The sequence below is a fragment of the Myxocyprinus asiaticus genome, chromosome 47 (assembly GCF_019703515.2).
Source record: "Myxocyprinus asiaticus isolate MX2 ecotype Aquarium Trade chromosome 47, UBuf_Myxa_2, whole genome shotgun sequence".
NCBI lineage: Eukaryota > Metazoa > Chordata > Actinopteri > Cypriniformes > Catostomidae > Myxocyprinus > Myxocyprinus asiaticus.
The window spans coordinates 17,444,992-17,465,732 of record NC_059390.1 but is presented as its reverse complement, the minus strand read 5'-3'; the positions used below and the strand labels follow the sequence as shown (position 1 = coordinate 17,465,732).

The window sequence follows — 20,741 nt, the reverse complement described above, 5'->3', positions numbered from 1 at the left end:
CCTGAGGATATATGTCTCTCTGATACAAAACCACCTGTAATTATATTCTTCATGCACAACCAACTTCCTTTAGGGCATTTCCTAGGCCAGGAAAACCTGAGATGGACCACAGAATGGAAAGCCAGCGACCTAAAATACTCTGGCACTTCTGGGGATTCAAAGGGGAACTCGGGCCTTTTGTTGTTTCAGCTGGAACACTTGTCCCCACAACTTTATGAAAAAACTGAACTATTGATGTTAAAGTCCTTTGAACATTTGATTCCAATGAATGGGTGTCAGATGGCCTGGTTTATAATAATTGCGATGATCTCATTCTTGAACTAGGACATCAAGAAAGTTACATCATGAAATAATGTTTAGACATCATCGCAAAAAAATTTGGTCTGTCCTCTCTAGATCAGATACAGTCAGTGTAACCTTCGCAGAGTGTCTTGGAGGGAAAATGGGCCGAGGTAAAATCAAAACTTAATTTATTGATGTTACTTTGGAAGCATCCTCGAATGCCTTAGTGACTGTTTTATTAAGCTGTTCCTCTGCATAGTACCTTAACTGGATTAGTTGGCGAGAAATGCAGTTATTCCTCTGGAATCACAACATTTTACTGATATCATTTATTTATTAGTTTTTTTAAACTACAGTATTTATAAATTTAATTAAGAAAATACATTTAATAGGCTAATATATACACTACTGTATACACTAAGTTTTGAAACACTTATTCTTTATTATAATTTTTTTTCTTCACATTTTAGAATAATAGTAAAGTCATCAAAACTATGGAATAACATAAATGGAACTATGGGAATTATGTTGTGACTAAACAAAATCCAAAATAAATCAAAACTGTGTTATATTTTAGCATCTTCAAAGTAGTCACCCTGTACCTAGATTTTGCAGACATGTACTCTTGACATTTCCTCAACCAACTTCTTGAGGAATCACCCTGGGATATCTTTTTAAACAGTATTGAAGGAGTTCCCATCTATGTTGGGCACTTATTGGCTGCTTTTCTTAATTATTCGGTCCAAGTCATCCATTTCAAAAACTTTTTTTAAATAAAATTTTAGTTTAGGCACAATTATATTTTTGTCTACAAAACTAATTTCAAACATTTAAGCATACGCCTTCAGATCAAAAAAATTTAAGATCATGAGAAACATTTCAGTCAAGTGTTTCAAAAGTTTTGACCAGCAGTGTGTATATATATATATATATATATATTCACTATAAATCTTGACATCAGCCGTTTCTTGGGGATCATAATTTCGAGCTCGATTACACTCCCTACTGCCATCTAGTGCTCTGCGCATTCGTCAAGCACTGGGAAGTGTAATCAAGCTACAAATCATGATCATGTCTAGAGACTGCAATGGCAAGATTTATAATGGGAAAATTAATTATATTTTGGTTTGTTCTCACCCAAAACTGACTGGATAGCTTCAGAAGACATGGATTAAACCACTGGAGTGTGCTTTATGTGCTTTATTCGTGGGTCAAACTTAAAAGGTCTGGTCACCATTCACTTGCATAGTATGGAAAGAGCTGAGATATTGTTCTAAAAATCTTTGTGTTCTGCAGAAGAAAGAAAGTCATAAACATCTGGGATGCCTGAAGGATGAAAATTTTCATTTATGGGTGAACTGTCTCTTTAATTTTTGTGTCCTAGCAGAAACCAAAACTTACCACATTGACATATCACAAACCAACACTTTTTTTTATTTTTTTTTTATTTTTTACTTTTGTTAAATCAAATGTCCTCATTGGACAACTGTAATCCACAGTATGACTTAGGTGTCACTCGTATTCATTTTTAAAGGGCTGGGATTGATGATCACAGTAAATTAATTTAGAGTAATCATTTCCCATTTTAAATGCGCTTTTATAAAGGCTTTAATTTTGAAATCCTGTGCTGCGGTAGGCGGAAGTCAAGCTTTGTGTTCAGAGTCGCGCGTGGAGTGTGTTGATGGCATGTCACAGTGACAGCATGCAGAATATAAACCTCGCGCTCACTGAAATGTTCACGGAGAAATTAATACATACTCATCTCACAGCTCTGCAAACTGTGACGAAAGCGTTACGAGATGAACAGTTCAGGTATGACACACTTTTAGCGCTAAAAATAAATAAATATTAATGTATGTGCCAGAGTTTGAGTGTGTGTCTACGTGACACGCATTGAGATGGCGTGAGCGTGTTTGTGTGTGTGAGGCAAGAATGCAGAGAATTAGGCTTTATATTTATTGCAATCCTATTCAATTATAGTGCCCAACCATATTAACTCTTGTCCAGCTCTTTTTCGCTCTCTATATATAATCCTATATGTTCCTCGTCATCACCACAAAGATCTTTACTACAGTTATTTAAACCTAAACTTGTAATCTGACACACATTATGCATTTAAGATAAAAAGACAGGGCCGGTGTATTGTCTTACATATTCAGATAATCAAAAATATGTCCATGTTGTTTCAGAGCCAGTGTTGAGGGGGATTTTATTGGAAACCTCTTTGCCGTGCTGTCAAGACTCTCTGTGGATATTCAGCACTTGAGTGACGGGGAAGATCTACTGGAGAAAGATGTGTCATTGTGCCTTAAACTCACCGCAGAGTGTTTCAGAGCGCACAGGAATGCCTGTGTTCAGTGCACTCAAAATCAGTGCAGCCTGAGGTAGTAATATATGCAATATTGCCACATATATAACAACACAGAATCAATATTTAAGGGTGCTGTTAAGTTCTACTAGACTAGATGATAAGTGTTTCTCATTGACTTTAAAGAGGCAGGCTGCTATCCTAACACCTTTATGCTATTTACATGGAGTAGGGCTGTCAGAGACAGGTGTGATTGATTACTCAGGACATCTATTTCAGTGATATTTGACAAGTGGGTCAAAGATGTGATCAGTTTTTTGTCCAGATCGACAACCCTAATTCCAAAAAAGTTGGGACAGTAAAGAAAATGCTAATAAAAACGAAAAGCAGTGATTTGTAAATTCGAATCACCCTGTGCTATTTTGAAAGCACTACAACTAAACATTATTTGATGTTTTACCTTGTGAATTTAATAGTTTTATTTTTATATACACTCATTTCAAATCAGATGATTGCAACACACTCCAAAAATGTTGAGACAGTCGAGTGTTTACCACTGTGTTACATCACCATTTCTTTTATTTACACTTATTAAACATTTGGGCACTGAAGACATGTTAATTTTGTTATGTTTAGCAAGTGGAATTTCCCCCCCATTCATCTATTGTGCAGGTCTTCAGCTGTGCAATTATACGGGCCTTCATTGCCGTACATCAGGAAAACGTCTAACCACATACTGCCCGGATTTCAAGTGCATGATTGCGAAAGCAGAGAGTGCGGGTGTTAGATTGGCCTACCTGCAGTCCTGACCTGTCTCCAATTAAGAATGTGTGGCGCATTATGAAGCGCAAAATACAGCAGCGAGACCCTGTACAATTGTGCAGCTAAAGACCTACATAATGGATGAATGGGGGAAAAACTTTCCAAACTTAAGAAACTTGTGTCTTCAGTGCCCAAATGCTTAATAAGGGTAATTAGAAGAAATGGTGATGTTTCACAGTGGTAAACACTCTACTCTCCCAACTTTTTTGGAGCATGTTGCAATTATCTGATTTGAAATGAGTGTATATACTGTATATACAGTGCCTTGCAAAAGTATTCAGACCCCTGACCAATTATCTCATATTACTGAATTACAAATGGTGCAATGAAATTTCATTCTGTTTGATATTTTATTTTAAAACACTGAAACTCAAAATCAATTATTTTTAGGTGACATTGGTTTTATGTTGGGAAATAAAAAAAATAAAAAAAAAACCCTGAAATATCTTGCTTGCATAAGTATTCAACCCCTGTGCTATAGAAGCTGCCAGGTTACACCGATGAAAGAAACTGCCCTAATGAGGACACAATTACTTTACCATTGGCATCCACCTGTGAATCATTGAAGTTGCAATCACATTTTCTGGATAAAAAACCCATTGTTGAAGGATCATTGGTCAATGCTGTGAATCTGGAAAATGAAGACCAAAGAGCATTCCACAGAAGTTAGAGATAAAGTAATACAAATGCATAGATTAGGGAAAGGGTACAAAATAATATCCAAATGTTTGGATATCCCAGTGAGCACAGTTGGATCAATAATCAGGAAGTGGAAGCTGCACTGCCACGAAAAGGTTGTCCCTCAACTCAACGCTCTAACAAAAAGGAGACTTGTGAGAGAAGCCACAGAGAGGCCAACAATCACTTTGATGGAGCTACAGAGTTCAGTGGCTGGGAGTGGAGTAATGGTGCGCCAGTCAACCATATCAAAAGCACTGCTAAACGCTGGCCTGTGTGGGAGGGTGGCAAGAAAGAAGCCGTTTCTCAAAAAGTACCATCTGAAAGCACATCTGGAGTTTGCCAGAAAGCATGTGAGAGACCCAGCTGCAATGTGGGTGAAGGTTTTGTGGTCAGATGAGACCAAGATAGAGCTTTTTGGCCAAAACTCAAAGCGCTATGTGTGGCGCAAACCTAACACTTTCTATGCCTCAAGACACACCATCCCTACAGTGAAGTATGGTGGTGGCAGCATCATGCTGTGGGGATGCTTCTCATCAGCAGGGACTGGGCATCTTGAAGAATGGATGGAGCAAAATATAGGGAAATACAGGTGCATCTCAATAAATTAGAATGTCATGGAAAAGTTCATTTATTTCAGTAATTCAACTCAAATTGTGAAACTCGTGTATTAAATAAATTCAATGCACACAGACTGAAGTAGTTTAAGTCTTTGGTTCTTTTAATTGTGATGATTTTGGCTCACATTTAACAAAAACCCACCAATTCACTATCTCAAAAAATTAGAATATGGTGACATGCCAATCAGCTAATCAACTCAAAACACCTGCAAAGGTTTCCTGAGCCTTCAAAATGGTCTCTCAGTTTGGTTCACTAGGCTACACAATCATGTGGAAGACTGCTGATCTGACAGTTGTCCAGAAGACAATCATTGACACCCTTCACAAGGAGGGTAAGCCACAAACATTCATTGCCAAAGAAGCTGGCTGTTCACAGAGTGCTGTATCCAAGCATGTAAACAGAAAGTTGAGTGGAAGGAAAAAGTGTGGAAGAAAAAGATGCACAACCAACCGAGAGAACCGCAGCCTTATGATTGTCAAGCAAAATCGATTCAAGAATTTGGGTGAACTTCACAAGGAATGGACTGAGGCTGGGGTCAAGGCATCAAGAGCCACCACACACAGACACTACAGTTATCGTATTCCTCTTGTTAAGCCACTCCTGAACCACAGACAATGTCAGAGGTGTCTTACCTGGGCTAAGAAGAAGAACTGGACTGTTGCCCAGTGGTCCAAAGTCCTCTTTTCAGATGAGAGCAAGTTTTGTATTTCATTTGGAAACCAAGGTCCTAGAGTCTGGAGGAAGGGTGGAGAAGCTCATAGCCCAAGTTGCTTGAAGTCCAGTGTTAAGTTTCCACAGTCTGTGATGATTTGAGGTGCAATGTCATCTGCTGGTGTTGGTCCATTGTGTTTTTTGAAAACCAAAGTCACTGCACCCGTTTACCAAGAAATTTTGGAGCACTTCATGCTTCCTTCTGCTGACCAGCTTTTTAAAGATGCTGATTTCATTTTCCAGCAGGATTTGGCACCTGCCCACACTGCCAAAAGCACCAAAAGTTGGTTAAATGACCATGGTGTTGGTGTACTTGACTGGCCAGCAAACTCACCAGACCTGAACCCCATAGATATTGGGGTATTGTCAAGAGGAAAATGAGAAACAAGAGACCAAAAAATGCAGATGAGCTGAAGGCCACTGTCAAAGAAACCTGGGCTTCCATACCACCACAGCAGTGCCACAAACTGATCACCTCCATGCCACGCCGAATTGAGGCAGTAATTAAAGCAAAAGGAGCCCCTACCAAGTATTGAGTACATATACAGTAAATGAACATACTTTCCAGAAGGCCAACAATTCACTAAAAATGTTTTTTTTATTGGTCTTATGATGTATTCTAATTTTTTGAGATAGTGAATTGGTGGGTTTTTGTTAAATGTGAGCCAAAATCATCACAATTAAAAGAACAAAAGACTTAAACTACTTCAGTCTGTGTGCATTGAATTTATTTAATACACGAGTTTCACAATTTGAGTTGAATTACTGAAATAAATGAACTTTTCCACGACATTCTAATTTATTGAGATGCACCTGTACTGCAAGAGAACTTGCTTTATTCTGCTAAAAAACTGAAGCTTGGGAGGAAATTCACCTTTCAGCATGACAATGATCCCAAGCACAAGCCCAATGCAACACTGGAGTGGCTCAGGAACAAAAAGATAAATGTCCTACAGTGGCCCAGTCAAGGTCCTGATCTCAATCCTATTGAGAATCTGTGGCACTATTTGAAAATTGCAGTCCACAAGCATCACCAAATCAACCTGAACATCCTGGAGCAAATCTGCTGAGAAGAATGGGCCAAAATCACTTCGTCACTGTGTGCAAAGCTGGTACATATGTACCGCAAAAACTTAAAGCAGTTATTGCAGCAAAAGGTGGCTCAACCAAATATTAATGTGTGGGGGTTGAATACTTATGCAAGCAAGATACTTCATTTTTTTTATTTTTCATAAAAGTATTTCCCAACAAAAAAACAGTGTCACCTTACAATAATTGGTTTTGAGTTTCAGTGTTTTAAAATAAAATATCAATCAGAATGAAATTTCAATGTACCATTTGTAATTTAGTAATATGTGATAACTGGTCAGGGGTCTGAATACTTTTGCAAGGCACTGTATATAAAATAAATAAACACATTCACATGGTAAAACATCAAATAATGTGTTGTTGAGGATCTTTTAATATGCTACAGTGTGAATAGACTTGACAGATGACCGCTTTTTGTTTTTATTAGCATTTTCCATACTGTCCCAACTTTTTCGGAATTGAGGTACTTTAATACACCTCTTCTATGATGAACATGTTTTCAATTCCTGAGTTCAAAGTCATTTTGATATATTTTTTTTATTTTTATTTTTTTTCATTTTGATAGGTTGCACTTTGTTTTTTATGTTGACTGAAAAAAACATAAAACAGAGAGGAGCCCTTTAGACCCTAAAGGTTGTGAAGTTTAAAAAAAAAGTGAATGATGTTTTGAAATTTTTATGAAAAGGCACATTTTGCTTGGGTCATGTGGTCTAACCCCTAAAACGTCTTGATATTCGTGGCTCAACTTTTTTTAAATGAAAGAGTACATTCTCATGTATTTAATGTGCAAGTAACGTATTTTAAAAATGTAGTGTAACCATCAAGTAAAAGGTATTAAAGTCATTAAGTATATACAGTTGTGCTCAAAAGTTTGCATACCCTTGGAGAATTGGTAATATATGTACCATTTTTAAAGAAAACATGAGTGAGCAGGCAAAACACATTTCTTTTATTCCTTATGGGATTCATATTCAACTGTAGGTTATAACAGAATGGCACAATCATAAAACAAAACATGGCAACAAAGAAAAAAATGAAATGACCCCTGTTCAAAAGTCTGCATACCCTTAGTTCTTAATACTGTGTATTGCCCCCTTTAGCATCAATGACAGCGTGCAGTCTTTTGTAATAGTTGTCTATGAGGCCCCAAATTCTTGCAGGTGGTATAGCTGCCCATTCATCTTGGCAAAATGCCTCCAGGTCATGCAAAGTCTTTGGTCGTCTTGCATGAACTGCACGTTTGAGATCTCCCCAGAGTGGCTCGATGATACTAAGGTCAGGAGACTGTGATGGCCACTCCAGAACCTTCGCCTTTTTCTGCTGTAACCACTGGAGGGTCAACTTGGCCTTGTGCTTAGGGTCATTGTCATGCTGGAAAGTCCAAGAGCGTCCCATGTGCAGCTTTCGTGCAGAAGAATCTGAATCTGAAATCTTTCTTGGTCTACCTGACCTTGGCTTGGTATCAAGAGATCCCCGAATTTTCCACTTCTTAATAAGTGATTGAACAGTACTGACTGGCATTTTCAAGGCTTTGGATATCTTTTTATATCCTTTTCCATCTTTATAAAGTTCCATTACCTTGTTACGCAGGTCTTTTGACAGTTCTTTTCTGCTCCCCATGGCTCAGTATCTAGCCTGCTCAGTGCATCCACGTGAGAGCTAACAAACTCATCGACTATTTATACACAGACACTAATTGCAATTTAAAAAGCCACAGGTGTGGGAAATTAACCTTTAATTGCCATTTAAACCTGTGTGTGTCACCTTGTGTGTCTGTAACAAGGCCAAACATTCAAGGGTATGTAAACTTTTGATCAGGGCCATTTGGGTGATTTCTGTTATCATTATGATTTAAAAAGGAGCCAAACAACTATGTGATAATAAATGGCTTCATATGATCACTATCCTTAAATAAAAGACATTGCATGATCAGTCATATTTTCAAAATCTATGGCAAAATTTCACAGTTTCTGCCAGGGTATGTAAACTTTTGAGCACAACTATATATATATACACACACACACACACGTACTGTATATTGTTTAGAAAATGTATGAAACCAAACTGGACACAAAGATTACATTTCTGCTAACATGACGCGTGTTTTAAGAAACATTTTTTAAAAGATTTCAAATTTGTATCACCTCAGACAACCTTATTTGTAAATTAGCTATGTATTAGGGAACATTTTATATATTGCAAAAATTGAAATTTCTTACAAAACCTTTTAATGTGTAAGCTGTGGTCTGTGGATTTAAAAAAAAAAAAAAAATGTTTCTTAACAGAGATCTCGGCTCCATCAAGGTATCTTTTGAGATTTTGTGCAAACTCCTGAAGCTTTCATCGGGAAGCTCAAATGACATTTATGATGGTGAGTTTCAAATGTCTCTGACAAAGGGCACAGCACCATTAGTAGGCTATTCTGTGTGTGTGAGAGCGTAAACGGCAGATAAATCAATGTGCTGCATTCTCTTTGGCAGCACTTCGATGTGGTATTCAGTTTCTTGGTAACATTGCTGTTGGAAACCAGCTCTGCAAAGATGACATCTGGGAGCTTGGTTTTCCGCACATCTTTCGGTGAGTGAATTTATGGTCAGACTTCCACTGGTGCATTTTTCATTATGTTACTCAAAAATCTGTGCAGTTCTTGCTCATTAGTATGTATAGCCCTGTATAGGTGCAGTTTTGTAATCAGTTCTTCTGTCCTTCAAGGGACCTTTTGGAGCTCCTAGATGAGAAAGCTGTTTCATACACATGTATGGTACTCCACACTTGTCTGGATAAATGCAAGACAGAGCAGTTAGCTAAAGATGGACAACAGCTCAAAGTGTCCCTGAAGATCATGGACTTGTGCAGGACCTTCCCTGATGTGGACTGGACGTAAGAGCTCTGTCTTTTGATCCATCTGGGATGTTTTATGTGTTTTAAGTCTTGTTTTGAATCAGTAGTTTGGTCATATCATATTTCCCAACTTACAGGGTTTTGATTGCCACACAACATTTTCTCAAGTCTTCAGAGCTCATTGGGAAGATGTACTCAGAGATGACCAATGAAGAAAGGTAAAAGCAATTCCCTGATGTATCATAGATCTGTTATAACCAGAAGAGGTTTATTTTGGCCTGTACGTTAAGCACAAGTAGGTGCGTATTACTTTACCCCACAGTATTGTACACTGCTGAAATTGTTAAATGCACCACAATACTGAGTCAGAACTACTTGGATGATTTAATCAGTGCGAATTTAAAGGGATAGTTCACCCAAAAATTATAATTATCCAATCATTTATTCACCTGTACGACATCTCAAACTCGTATGACTTTCTGTCTTCTGGGAACACAAATTAAGATATTTTGAACGACATATGATGTGTTTATAGTCATACAATGCAAGTCAATGGGTTCAAAAACATTCAAGCTCCAAAAAGCATATAAAGACAGCATAAAAGGAATCCAAATGATTAGAGGGGTTTAATCCATATCTTTTGAAACAATATGATCGGTTTTGGGTCAGAAACAGACCAAAATGTAACTCCTTTTGCTCTATAAATCTTGATATGTGCAGTCTCCTGTGCACGTTCATGAGAGAAGCTCGCTCACACTTCCTTGATCTTGATGCATACACACTTGTGCAGAGCTCGTAGAGCTGTATTTCTCACCCCAAACTGATCGTTTCGCTTCAGAAGACATTGAATAAACCACTCAAGTCATATGGATTACTTTTATGCTGCATTTATTTGCTTTTTGGAGCTTGAAAGTTTTGGACCCAGTTGACTTGCAATGTATAGAAAAATACACATACATCGAACAGCCACAACAATAAAACCACCTGCCTAATATTGCGTAGGTCACCCTCGTGCCGCCAAAACAGCACCAACCCGCATCTCAGAAAAGCATTCTGAGATGCTATTCTTCTCACCACAGTTGTACAGAGCGGTTATCTGAGTTACTGTAGACTTTGTCAGTTTGAACCAGTCTGGCCATTCTCTGTTGACCTCTCTCATCAACAAGTCATTTCCGTCCACAGAACTGCCGCTCACTGGATGTTTTTTGTTTTCTCACCATTTGGAGTAAATTCTAAAGACTGTTATGTGTGAAAATCCCGGGAGATCAGCAGTTACAGAAACACTCAACAATCATGCCACGGTCCAAATTACTGAGATCACATTTATTTCCCATTCTGATAGTTGATGTGAACATTAACCGAAGCTCCTGACCCGTATCTCCATTATTTTATGCACTGCATCCTCATGATTGGCTGATTAGTTAATCACATGGATGATTGTTGGTGCCAGATGGGCTGGTTTGAGTATTTCTGTAACTGCTGATTTCCTGGGATTTTCATCCACAACAGTCTCTAGAATTTACTCAGAATGGTGCCAAAAACAAAAATCATCCAGTGAGTGGCAGTTCTATGGACGGAAACGCCTTGTTGATGAGAGAGGTCAACAGAGAATGGCCAGACTGGTTTGAACTGACAAAGTCTATGGTAACTCATAACCGCTCTGTACAATTGTGGTGTGAAGAATATAATCTCAGAATGCTATTCTGAGATGCGGGTTGGCGCTGTTTTGGCTGCATGAGGGGGACCTACACAATATTAGGCAGGTGGTCTTAATGTTGTGGCTGATTGGTGTATATAATTAAAAATACCTTTTGTGTTTCGCAGAAGAAAGAAAGGAATACAAGTTTGAGACGTCATAAGTGTTAGTAGAGAACTGCCCCTTTAAGTCACTGTGAATGTAAAAAACCTAGTGAACTGGCATCACCAAAATTTTGGATGGAGTCAATGGAGATATAAGTTGTAAATATAACTATAGACAGTAGTTCCATCTAATTAAACATGAAGAGCTTTACACAGTATTTGTGTGTGCTGTGTCACTCATCTCAATTTAAAAAAGTTATTTACCTGAATTCACCCTATTTAATTACATCGTTAAACAACCATCAACTTACATCAAACTATTTAGAAATATTCAGCCTTTCTCTCACTTATGACATTTTATTCCCTTTAGGATGCTGCCTTAGAAAGTAGTCACTGATGTAGTCAGTAGACATTGATGCAGCTCAGTAGTGTTTGGAACAGAGTACAATGATTGCATGCAAATACACAGAACAAGTGTGTTTGTTAAATGCTTTAATAGAGATTGTTAATTTGTGTTTTTATGATAACAGACTCACACTACTGGAGTTAATATTAGCACAGCTTGGTGTTGGCGAGGAGGAGAAGGAATCTTTAATACCTTTGAGTGCAGCTCAGTTCCTGGCCTCCTGCTTCAACAGTCACTGCCGAGCCGTTCTCAGTCTGAGCTCTCAATCCTCAGCCGACGACCAGGTCAACTTCATTTGCAATACCCATTCTAAACTTCCTAATTTTAGTATGCATTTTTCTGAAATACACTTACTGATCCACACATATGTTTTGTGTGAAGGCGGCAATGGTTGTTATCAGGCTTTTGGACATCCTTTGTGAGATGACCTCTGGCCGCAAGAAGTTTATGGCTCTACAAGATCACTCTGACCTTTTGAGCTCAACAGTCGGTAAATGTCATACACTGGCGTAATGCTTTTGCTTTTGTTGGAGAAAAAAATCTTAATTTATTCTTAATGTGAATATGCAAAAACCATGTGAAATTATCAAGCTTTTGCCATGAATTCGAGATTCAAAATATTTGTTTTGGTACAACTGCTTGCTCACTCTGTAAAAAGTCTGAAAAAAATGGGGCTAAAATCTCTATCCCTCATACTGTGTTTTGCAGACGATTAACTAAACCAAAAAATCAACCACAGGCCCCTATAGGCTTTCTCCCACCTTTCCCGTTTAAAACACAAAGCGGTCGTTTCAATGGGGCACTGTATGAAACAGACTCCCCCAACAGGTCACAGCTCACTGCAGAGAGACACCATCTACATTCCTTAAAGACTGTGCTGTCATCTCCTACTCTGATGTCACACCTTAAATATGGGAGCAATGCCAGCATGTATCTCTCTCTCTCTCTCTCTCTCTCTCTCTCTCTCTCTCTCTCGTCTCTCTCTCTCGTGTGTAATTTTTAAATTCTCTATATATCTTCTCTCTCATCCCCCAGATCTCTTGAAAGAGGTCCATTTACTGGGCAAAACAAGTAAAAATGTGTTTACTGTGGCGCACGATTTCTCCTTGACAAGGCCAGGGGGCGCCGACACCCACCCTGTCCTCAGTTTCAAAGCTCATCTCATCCGACTCATTGGAAACCTGTGTCATGGCCACATTGTCAACCAGGACAAGGTACTACAAACAAAGCTCATGGAATAGAAAGTAAGGATATGTCACAATGGTCGGCTTGCTGTCCAACAACTGACTAGTCGATTAGTGGAACTCAGTGGAACTTTATTTAGAGATATATATATATATATATTATATATTTGTATATAGGTGATTTTGTCAAGGGCTATATCTCTGTAACAATAAGATTTGGAGTACAGGGGGCCTGGGTAGCTCAGTGGTAAAGACACTGTAACCTCCTCGTGGTTGCTATAATCTGGTTCGTTCTCAGTGGGGCGCGTGGTGAGTTGAGCGTGGATGGCGTGAAGCCTTCACACACGCTATGTCTCCATGGCAACGCGCTCAACAAGCCACATGATAAGATGCGCAGGTTGACTGTCTCAGACATGGAGGCAACTGGGATTCGTCCTCCACCACCCGGACTGAGGCGAATCACTACGCAACCACGAGGACTTAAAAAAAAATGCACATTGGGAATTGGGCATTCCAAATTGGGAGAAAAGAAAAAAGAAAAAAAAAAAAGATTTGGAGTACAATTGGGACAATGTGTGTTTTCTCTAGGAGAGGTTTTGTAATGCTGATATTGATAACTAAGGTGGTGGAAAAGGTAGATAACAGATTAATCGGCTGATAGTTTTTAAAAATGTATTTATAGAATGATTAAAAAAAAAAAAAATCTTAGTTTTTTCTTACTATGACAGATATTAAGGCTACAAGAATCCAAAATAAACAAAGTCCAAATCCCAAAAGCAGTTTAGTTTGCCACCAGAATCCCAATAATATCCAGATAAATGAAGATTTGGTGCATTACACATGACTTTTACAATAAACAAGCCAGAAATATGCTGGAATATATTATTTTGAAATGACAGAGACTTCGTTACAGTGGTCTAAATGTAAGTATTTACCAAATTAAGATTTTTATAACTTACAAATTCACCAGATGAAGAGTTTTGTAAATATATATATACAGTCATGGGAAAAAGAAAGTACACCCTCCTTGAATTCTATGGTTTTACGTATCAGGACATAATAAAAATCATCTGGTCCTTAGCAGGTCTTAAAATTAGGTAAATACAACCTCAGATGAAGAACAACACATGACATATTACACCGTGTCATGATTTATTTAACAAAAATAAAGCCAAAATGGAGAAGCCATGTGTGAAAAACTAAGTACACCTTATGATTCAATAGCTTGTAGAACGACCTTTAGCAGCAATAACTTCAAGTAATCATTTTCTGTATGACTTTATCAGTCTCTCACATCGTTTGAGGAATTTTGGCCCACTCTTCTTTACAGTGTTGCTTCAGTTCATTGAGGTTTGTGGGCATTTGTTTATGCACAGCTCACTTAAGGTCCCGCCACAGCATTTCAGTCGGGTTGAGGTCTGAACTTTGACTGGGCCATTGCAACACCTTGATTCTTTTCTTTTTCAGCCATTCTGTTGTAGATTTGCTGGTGTACTTGGGATCATTGACCTGTTGCATGACCCAATTTCAGCCAAGCTTTAGCTGTCAGACAGATGGCCTCACATTTTACTCTAGAATACTTTGGTATACAGAGGAGTTCATGGTCGACTCAATGACTGCAAGGTGCCCAGGTCCTGTGGCTGCAAAACAAGCCCAAATCATCACACCTCCTCCACCGTGCTTGAAAGTTGGTATGATGTGAGTGTGCTGATATGCTGTGTTTCGTTTTCGCCAAACGTAGCGCTGTGCATTATGGCCAGATATCTCCACTTTGGTCTCATCTGTCCAAAGGACATTGTTCCAGAAGTCTTGTGGTTTGTTCAGATGCAACTTTGCAAACCTAAGACATGCTGCCATGTTCTTTTTAGAGAGAAGAGGCTTTCTCCTGGCAACCTTTCCAAACAAACCATACTTGTTCAGTCTTTTTCTAATTGTACTCTCATGAACTTTAACATGTTAACTGAGGCCTGTAGAGTCTGAGATGTAACTCTTTTTGCAATTTCTCTGAGCATTGCACGGTCTGACCTTGGGGTGAATTTGCTGGGACGTGCACACCTGGGAAGATTGGCAACTGTCTTCAATGTTTTCCACTTGTGAATAATCTTTTTCAATGTAGAATGTTTGGAAATGGCCTTATAACGCTTCCCAGATTGATGGGCAGCAACAATTGCTTCTCTAAGATCATTGCTGATGTCTTTCCTCCTTGGCATTGTGTTAACACACCTGAATGCTCCAGACCAGCAAACTGCTAAAACTTAAGCTTTTATAGAGGTGGTCACACTTGCTGATGATCAATTAATCAAGGGCATTTGATTAGCAGCACCTGGCTACTACTTAGCCTCTTAATTCCTATGGAAGCAGTAAGGGTGTACTTAGTTTTTCACACATGGCTTTTCCATTTTGGCTTTATTTTTGTTAAATAAATCATGACACAGTGTAATATGTCATGTGTTGTTGTTCATCTGAAGTTGTATTTACCTAATTTTAAGACCTGCTAAGGACCAGATGATTTTTTATTATGTCCTGATATGTAAAACTATAGAATTCGAGGGTGTACTTTCTTTTTCCCGTGTGTGTGTGTGTGTACCACCGAATGAGGTTTATTGATGAGGAAGGAAAAAAAATTGGAATTAAAAAAATTATATCGGCAACTATCGGAATAGATTTTTGCTAATAACCAATAGTCCAGAAAGCAATCACCAGTTATTCTGTAAAACCGATAAATCGGTCTACCTCTAGTTTCAAGCACCTAGTTTAAATCCATTTTAAATTAGAATAATTTGTGTGAATTCTACCCTCCAAAGTAAATTGTAAATGTATAATATTTATATATGTAAGAGGAAAGCTGTGTGCATGGTAAAATCGTCTTGGAAAAGTTGGTGCTTTTAATGTATCCCTATTACATCACCACTACAGCCACACACATTTAGATGAACTTCTTTGGTTGTTGTGTCGCATCTCACACTGTTTTAGCACAGATTGCCCAGGAATGTTGCCTTTTAAGATGACGTGTCAAGTAAAAGTAGTCCAGCTTTTAAAAAAGAGTGCAAGACTGCTGCATTTTGGTCCATTTTGTTGTACTCCATCTAGCTGTTTTTGAACGCAGAAGCACTAAGAAACCAAAAATTTTTAAACCAACTTAATCATACAGGCCTTCCCCTTAAGATCTGTTAATCGACTAGTCAGCTTCAAAATACATCCCTAATGGATAACTTGTTTGCTTGATACAAAAAAAGTATAGCAAGACTGCACCTTGCAGAAAAAAAAAATAACCAATGAAACACTTGATTGATTGGTCGTAGAGACTGAAATAGTCAGTGTAGTTGCCAGAGGAAGGAAGTATTTTGCAAATTTCGTGGAAATCATCTTTTAAACTTCCCCTCCTGCGATTTCAGTGACTTGTTGGAATGTGAAGGAATTTTTGGCAATAAATGATGAAACCAGACACCATAGAGTTTGCAGCCAACTCTGAAAATCTTCTGATCAACGGATGGCACAGCCCAGTAGTGGTAAACACATTAACAATGCTGCAGTTGAGAGCCCTGCTTGCTGTCTGTCATCCCAGGCCTGGGCTTTTTTGTTTGTGGAAGCTACCTCCTTGAAAACTAATCAGGGGATTAATGCTGGTAGATAAAGGCTCGAGAAGCAATCTGGATTTCATGCTTGTATCATCTCATTTCTTGCCCAAATCTTTTTCCACTTTGTACTCTCTCTCCTTTTTTCTTTTAATGAATTCCCTTGTAAGCAACCCCCTGCGATGGAGGGATTTTCTGCCTTTCAGGTTTGTCCCCTTCAATCAGCAAAGAGAGCCTGGTACCAGCCTTCTTAAATAGGGTCTAGGCACATAACTGAGAGGTCAAAGGTCAAAAAACAATAGCCAGTCTCCCCCAGCCTGTACCCTCACTTTTTGACCAATCTGCTTGTGTAGATGGCCAAACAGGATGGCTTCTTATTTCTCTGGCCGAAGTGGATGATTACAGAAATTTCCATTTAGTTTTATAGCTAGAATTACTTTCTCAATCAAACTACATGCTAGCCATTAACACGTGTCTCCTCTTTCCCAGTCAGTGCTTTAAATTAACTGAGACGGTTAATTGCAAACCACTGTACGTCTTGGGTTACAACACGTGATTAGGGTAATGTATAGTTATAACCTGTAAGTGACAAACCAGCCCAAACCTACAGTATATGACTGTATATGACACAGCTCAACCGCATGCACCGTGGAAAGTAATTGTTTTTTGATCATTGGTGTTCCTCAAATGGACCATTTCTTTTGTGATGTGAATTTATTTTTTATTTTTTATTTTATTGTAGGTAAGAGAACTGGATGGAATAGCTCTCATTCTGGACAACTGCAGCATCGACAGCAATAACCCTTGTATCCTTGGTTATGACTCCCTGGGTTGCTTTTTCAAGTTGTTCTTTTGTGGTGCGCGTTATGGCCGTTTCCTGGTTTAGTAGCGACCGCCACAAAAAATGCCTAGATATTGCTATATAAAATGTGAATAGCATTGTAATAGCCCTTTAGCTTCCATAGCTAATGGAGGGCTTACCACACTATTTGATGTTTGAATGATTGGTGGCTTTTCAGAGTTGAAAACGGAGTTTAAATGTTGTTAGAGCAAAGCCAACTTTTCATGTCCCTCAACCTAGCAAGGCCACAACCTAATGGAAGACATACCCTGTAGAGAGGAGGAACTGGTGGGCTGACTCGAGATAATTTTCAAACCCTCACCCATCAATCTTTTTGTGTAAAATATTAAGTCAATAGTTTATGAAGCAAAATGTAGGTATTGCTTTTATGAGTAGTTTTGTGGTGTTGACAAGTCAGTTTTATAGATGTACAACACTTTCTGGAAAACTTAAAATCCTGGGTAGAAAATCACCACTTCAAAGAAATGGTGTGGCATTTTGCATCCTGCCAACTCAGTTCTGAATGTAATGGGTCATTGGCAACACAACAATTTGATACATTACAGCTGTGTTTTCAAAGGCTCCTTGAATGATGCCGGCACTGTTGTTACCCTCAAAAAAATGCTCCCATTCTCTAGAAGCACTGTTGGTCTGTATTAGAGAAAGCAGGGCACAGTGCCAGTTGTTCTTTCACCAGGGGATGAACCACTAAGCTGAGCTTGTGTCCTCCCGGATGCAACTTCCTGACTGCTTCAGGAAGTTGTCATCCTTGCTTACTGTAAAGTGTTGCTGGCCTGATAATGTTAGCTTCACTAGTGCTACGGGAAATTAAATCACCCAAGCTAATGTTTTGGAAAAATCAGAACCTCTATAGAGCGCAGCAGTTTCCGCCCACTTTCAGCCGCTTAATTTCCATTTTTTTCCATAAGGATTTTATAAAAGAGTTCTAGCCTAAGCCATGAACCAAATCAACCAACTTCGAGGTAAATCACATCATGACAAATTTTACATCATGACAAAAGTCTTTTAATGAGGGAATGTTCTACAATCCCATGAAGCATTGTGAATGACGTAATCAAATTACAAATGGAAAAATAAAAAAACTAATGTTTTTTAGTTGTTAATTATTACTGTAGAATAGACAATGTGTATATACATATTTATTTTTGGGTGGGAGGCATGTTCAGATATATGCAAATATATAAGTAGTTTGCATCACTGAAGTGGTTGCTGCTTTGCTCTCTTAGTGCACATTGTTGGCCACAATTCTCTGATTGGTGGATCTTTTTCTTCAGGATTATGGGTAGTGTAGTTCTTTACCTGAATTCTGCTGTTTAATACAGTTGTTAAAAAATGAAGTTGAAATAACACTGATGGCTTCAACAGGGGCATATACCTTTGATTAATAACGTTGGAGCTCATGGTATGTCTGTCTTTAAAGATTTATAAGTTATCGTTAAAGATCAGTTCACATATGGAGAAAAAGAATGGGATTTTTACTTCCAGAACCTGACTGTTGGACTCTCAGTGGTCCAAAATCCTGTCTTCATAACTGTTGATTAAATGACAAATATCTTCCATTTGGCAATGATTGTCAGGTAACACAGCCGTTTTGTATTCATTGTTGACTGACATACATATTGCTTATTGCTGAAAACATCTTGCATCGCACCTTGGTTGGACATGGTGTAACTCTTCTCACACTGTTTGTTTTACCATCATGAGTGAAACTGTACCATAAATCATGAGGCTTTCTGAAGAGAGGTGTGATTAATAATTTTATGAGAGCTTGGACTAATAGGAACATTCCAGGTTCAATACATGGTAAGGTCAGTTGACAGCATTTGTGGCATAACGCTGATTACCACAAATTCATTTAAACTTGTCACTCCTTTTCAAAAAAAAAATGTGGGTTGCAGTGAGACTCTTTCAATGGAAGTGAATGGGGCCAATCTGTAAACGTTAAAATATTCACTGTTTCAAAAGTAGAGCCACAAGATGTTAACATTATTTTTAGTGTGATACAATAATTTACTAACCTTTTCTGTTTAAAGTTATATTTAACTTTGTTGCCATGATGACGTAATGCCATAAATCCTAAAACGACTGTAAAAAATGATTTAAACAACTTTACAACTAATACACAAGTTTTAACAGAAGAATTTACGTTAGTGCTTTTATAAAATTATTAGCTTCACATTTCTGCCTTTAAACCCTCCAAAATTTGGTCCCATTCATCAGTCATTTCCATTGTAAGTGCCTCACTGTGAACGCACGATACTTGCTTTTTTTTTTCTTTTTTTTTTTATTATTTAATTTTACAATTAGCATTATGTCACAGATGCTGTCGATTTAGCTTAACATGTTTGAACCTGGAATATTCCTTGAAGATTTTTGCCTGTTGGATGAGCAAAACCCAAAACAGGCAAAAAAACAAACAAAAAAAAACATCAGAAGCAGATTTAATTTGAATGAGAGACCCATGACATAACTAGGGACCAGAATATCACAGAGACTTGGTGATGGGATCTTTTAGCTTGGACCCAGTACACAACCAACTAGAATACCCTAGGAAACCACATAGTAACATTAAAAGCCACTTAAAACACCCTAGCATCATGATAGCAAGTTTTGCATTGGCAAGCAATTCACATTTTATTTAGAAAATCTAGTTTGTTTGTCTAGGTTTTTTTTTTATGATCTTTTCCTGAATATACTCTCTAGTTATAAGCCAGTGGGCCGTGTTTGCAATTCGGATCCTTCTGGAACACAACCCTGAGAATCAGACATTGATACAAGGCCTTCGGAGACAAGGTGTGGCAGATGACACAATGCTCAGAGAGATGGGCTTCAGAGTGGAAGAACGGGATGGCAGTCTACTCCTCAGGCCCTTACAGAAGGACCCATAGCTGATTAAGTGGAGCTTGCAGACGCCTATCCCAGGATCCACCATACCCCTTTAGTTTGCTATATTACACTCTGGAGATGGCTTCAGATGCCCACAGAACACACTGGGGCCATTAAATGTCCAATCAGTAGTTGGGAGCACAAGGGGGTGGTCTGTGCTTTTGTGTTCTGCACACAAGAGGAAATCAATCAGAGGAGCTTATCTTAGTGGACTCATGCTGATGTATGTGATGCATTGAGTGTTCTTTGATTCTAACCCCCCCCCCCCCCCCCGAGTGGGATTCAAATCCTATGAAACAAGGAGAACCATGTCTTCCTGGCTTTTCAGCCACTAAAGAGACTCTGGTGACCAACAGGGAGTAGAGGTTAATCCTTAATCCAGTGCGTTTTATAGAGACCAGGCTGACCTCTTGATCTGTTCACATAAAGTTTAAGGCTCAATAGCTGTGGGAGTTGGCTCCTCCTTTTGGAAAGCTCGACAAATTTGGGTTTGTTTACTAGGTATGAGTCGCTATGGTTGACTAGTTGTCCAACAACCAATTACTTAAGTGAGATCAACTAGTTTATCTAGAATTTACTAGCTTTCAATTTTTTTTTTTTTTTGCTTTTGAAGTTGAAAGACTGTTTGTCAGTGTAGGTAAAGCCTTCAAAATAGTTATGTCTTAAAATACGTACC

The 20,741-nt window shown here is 38.4% G+C and overlaps 1 protein-coding gene across 3 annotated transcripts; it reads left to right on the top strand.

The window, feature by feature from the left end:
• The first annotated feature begins 1,935 nt into the window (after positions 1-1,935).
• Positions 1,936-20,344, top strand: LOC127436372 (ataxin-10-like). 3 transcript variants are annotated; one of them, XR_007896379.1, is made up of 11 exons: positions 1,936-2,094; positions 2,472-2,666; positions 8,797-8,882; positions 8,992-9,088; positions 9,224-9,391; positions 9,490-9,570; positions 11,683-11,842; positions 11,940-12,048; positions 12,594-12,772; positions 16,138-17,123; positions 19,883-19,967. XR_007896379.1 is itself a non-coding variant. In XM_051690460.1 (11 exons), exons 1-11 carry the CDS (start codon positions 1,964-1,966, stop codon positions 20,065-20,067), a joined length of 1,455 nt encoding a protein of 484 aa, XP_051546420.1. In that variant the 5' UTR covers positions 1,936-1,963; the 3' UTR covers positions 20,068-20,344. The 3 variants fall into 3 exon arrangements, 1 of the variants encoding a protein (XP_051546420.1); XR_007896378.1 differs by having other exon boundaries at positions 12,594-12,802; positions 17,060-17,123; positions 19,883-19,957; XM_051690460.1 differs by having other exon boundaries at positions 17,060-17,123; positions 19,883-20,344.
• The last annotated feature ends 397 nt before the right edge of the window (positions 20,345-20,741 follow it).

Excerpts from the sequence above, each read along its gene's own strand:
- LOC127436372 (XM_051690460.1), top strand. The coding sequence starts at position 1,964 with ATGGCATGTCACAGTGACAGCATGCAGAATATAAACCTCGCGCTCACT. Across the intron at positions 8,883-8,991 it reads CTCAAATGACATTTATGATG|CACTTCGATGTGGTATTCAG; the intron begins GTGAGTTTCAAA and ends TCTCTTTGGCAG. Across the intron at positions 17,124-19,882 it reads CATCGACAGCAATAACCCTT|TTATAAGCCAGTGGGCCGTG; the intron begins GTATCCTTGGTT and ends TATACTCTCTAG.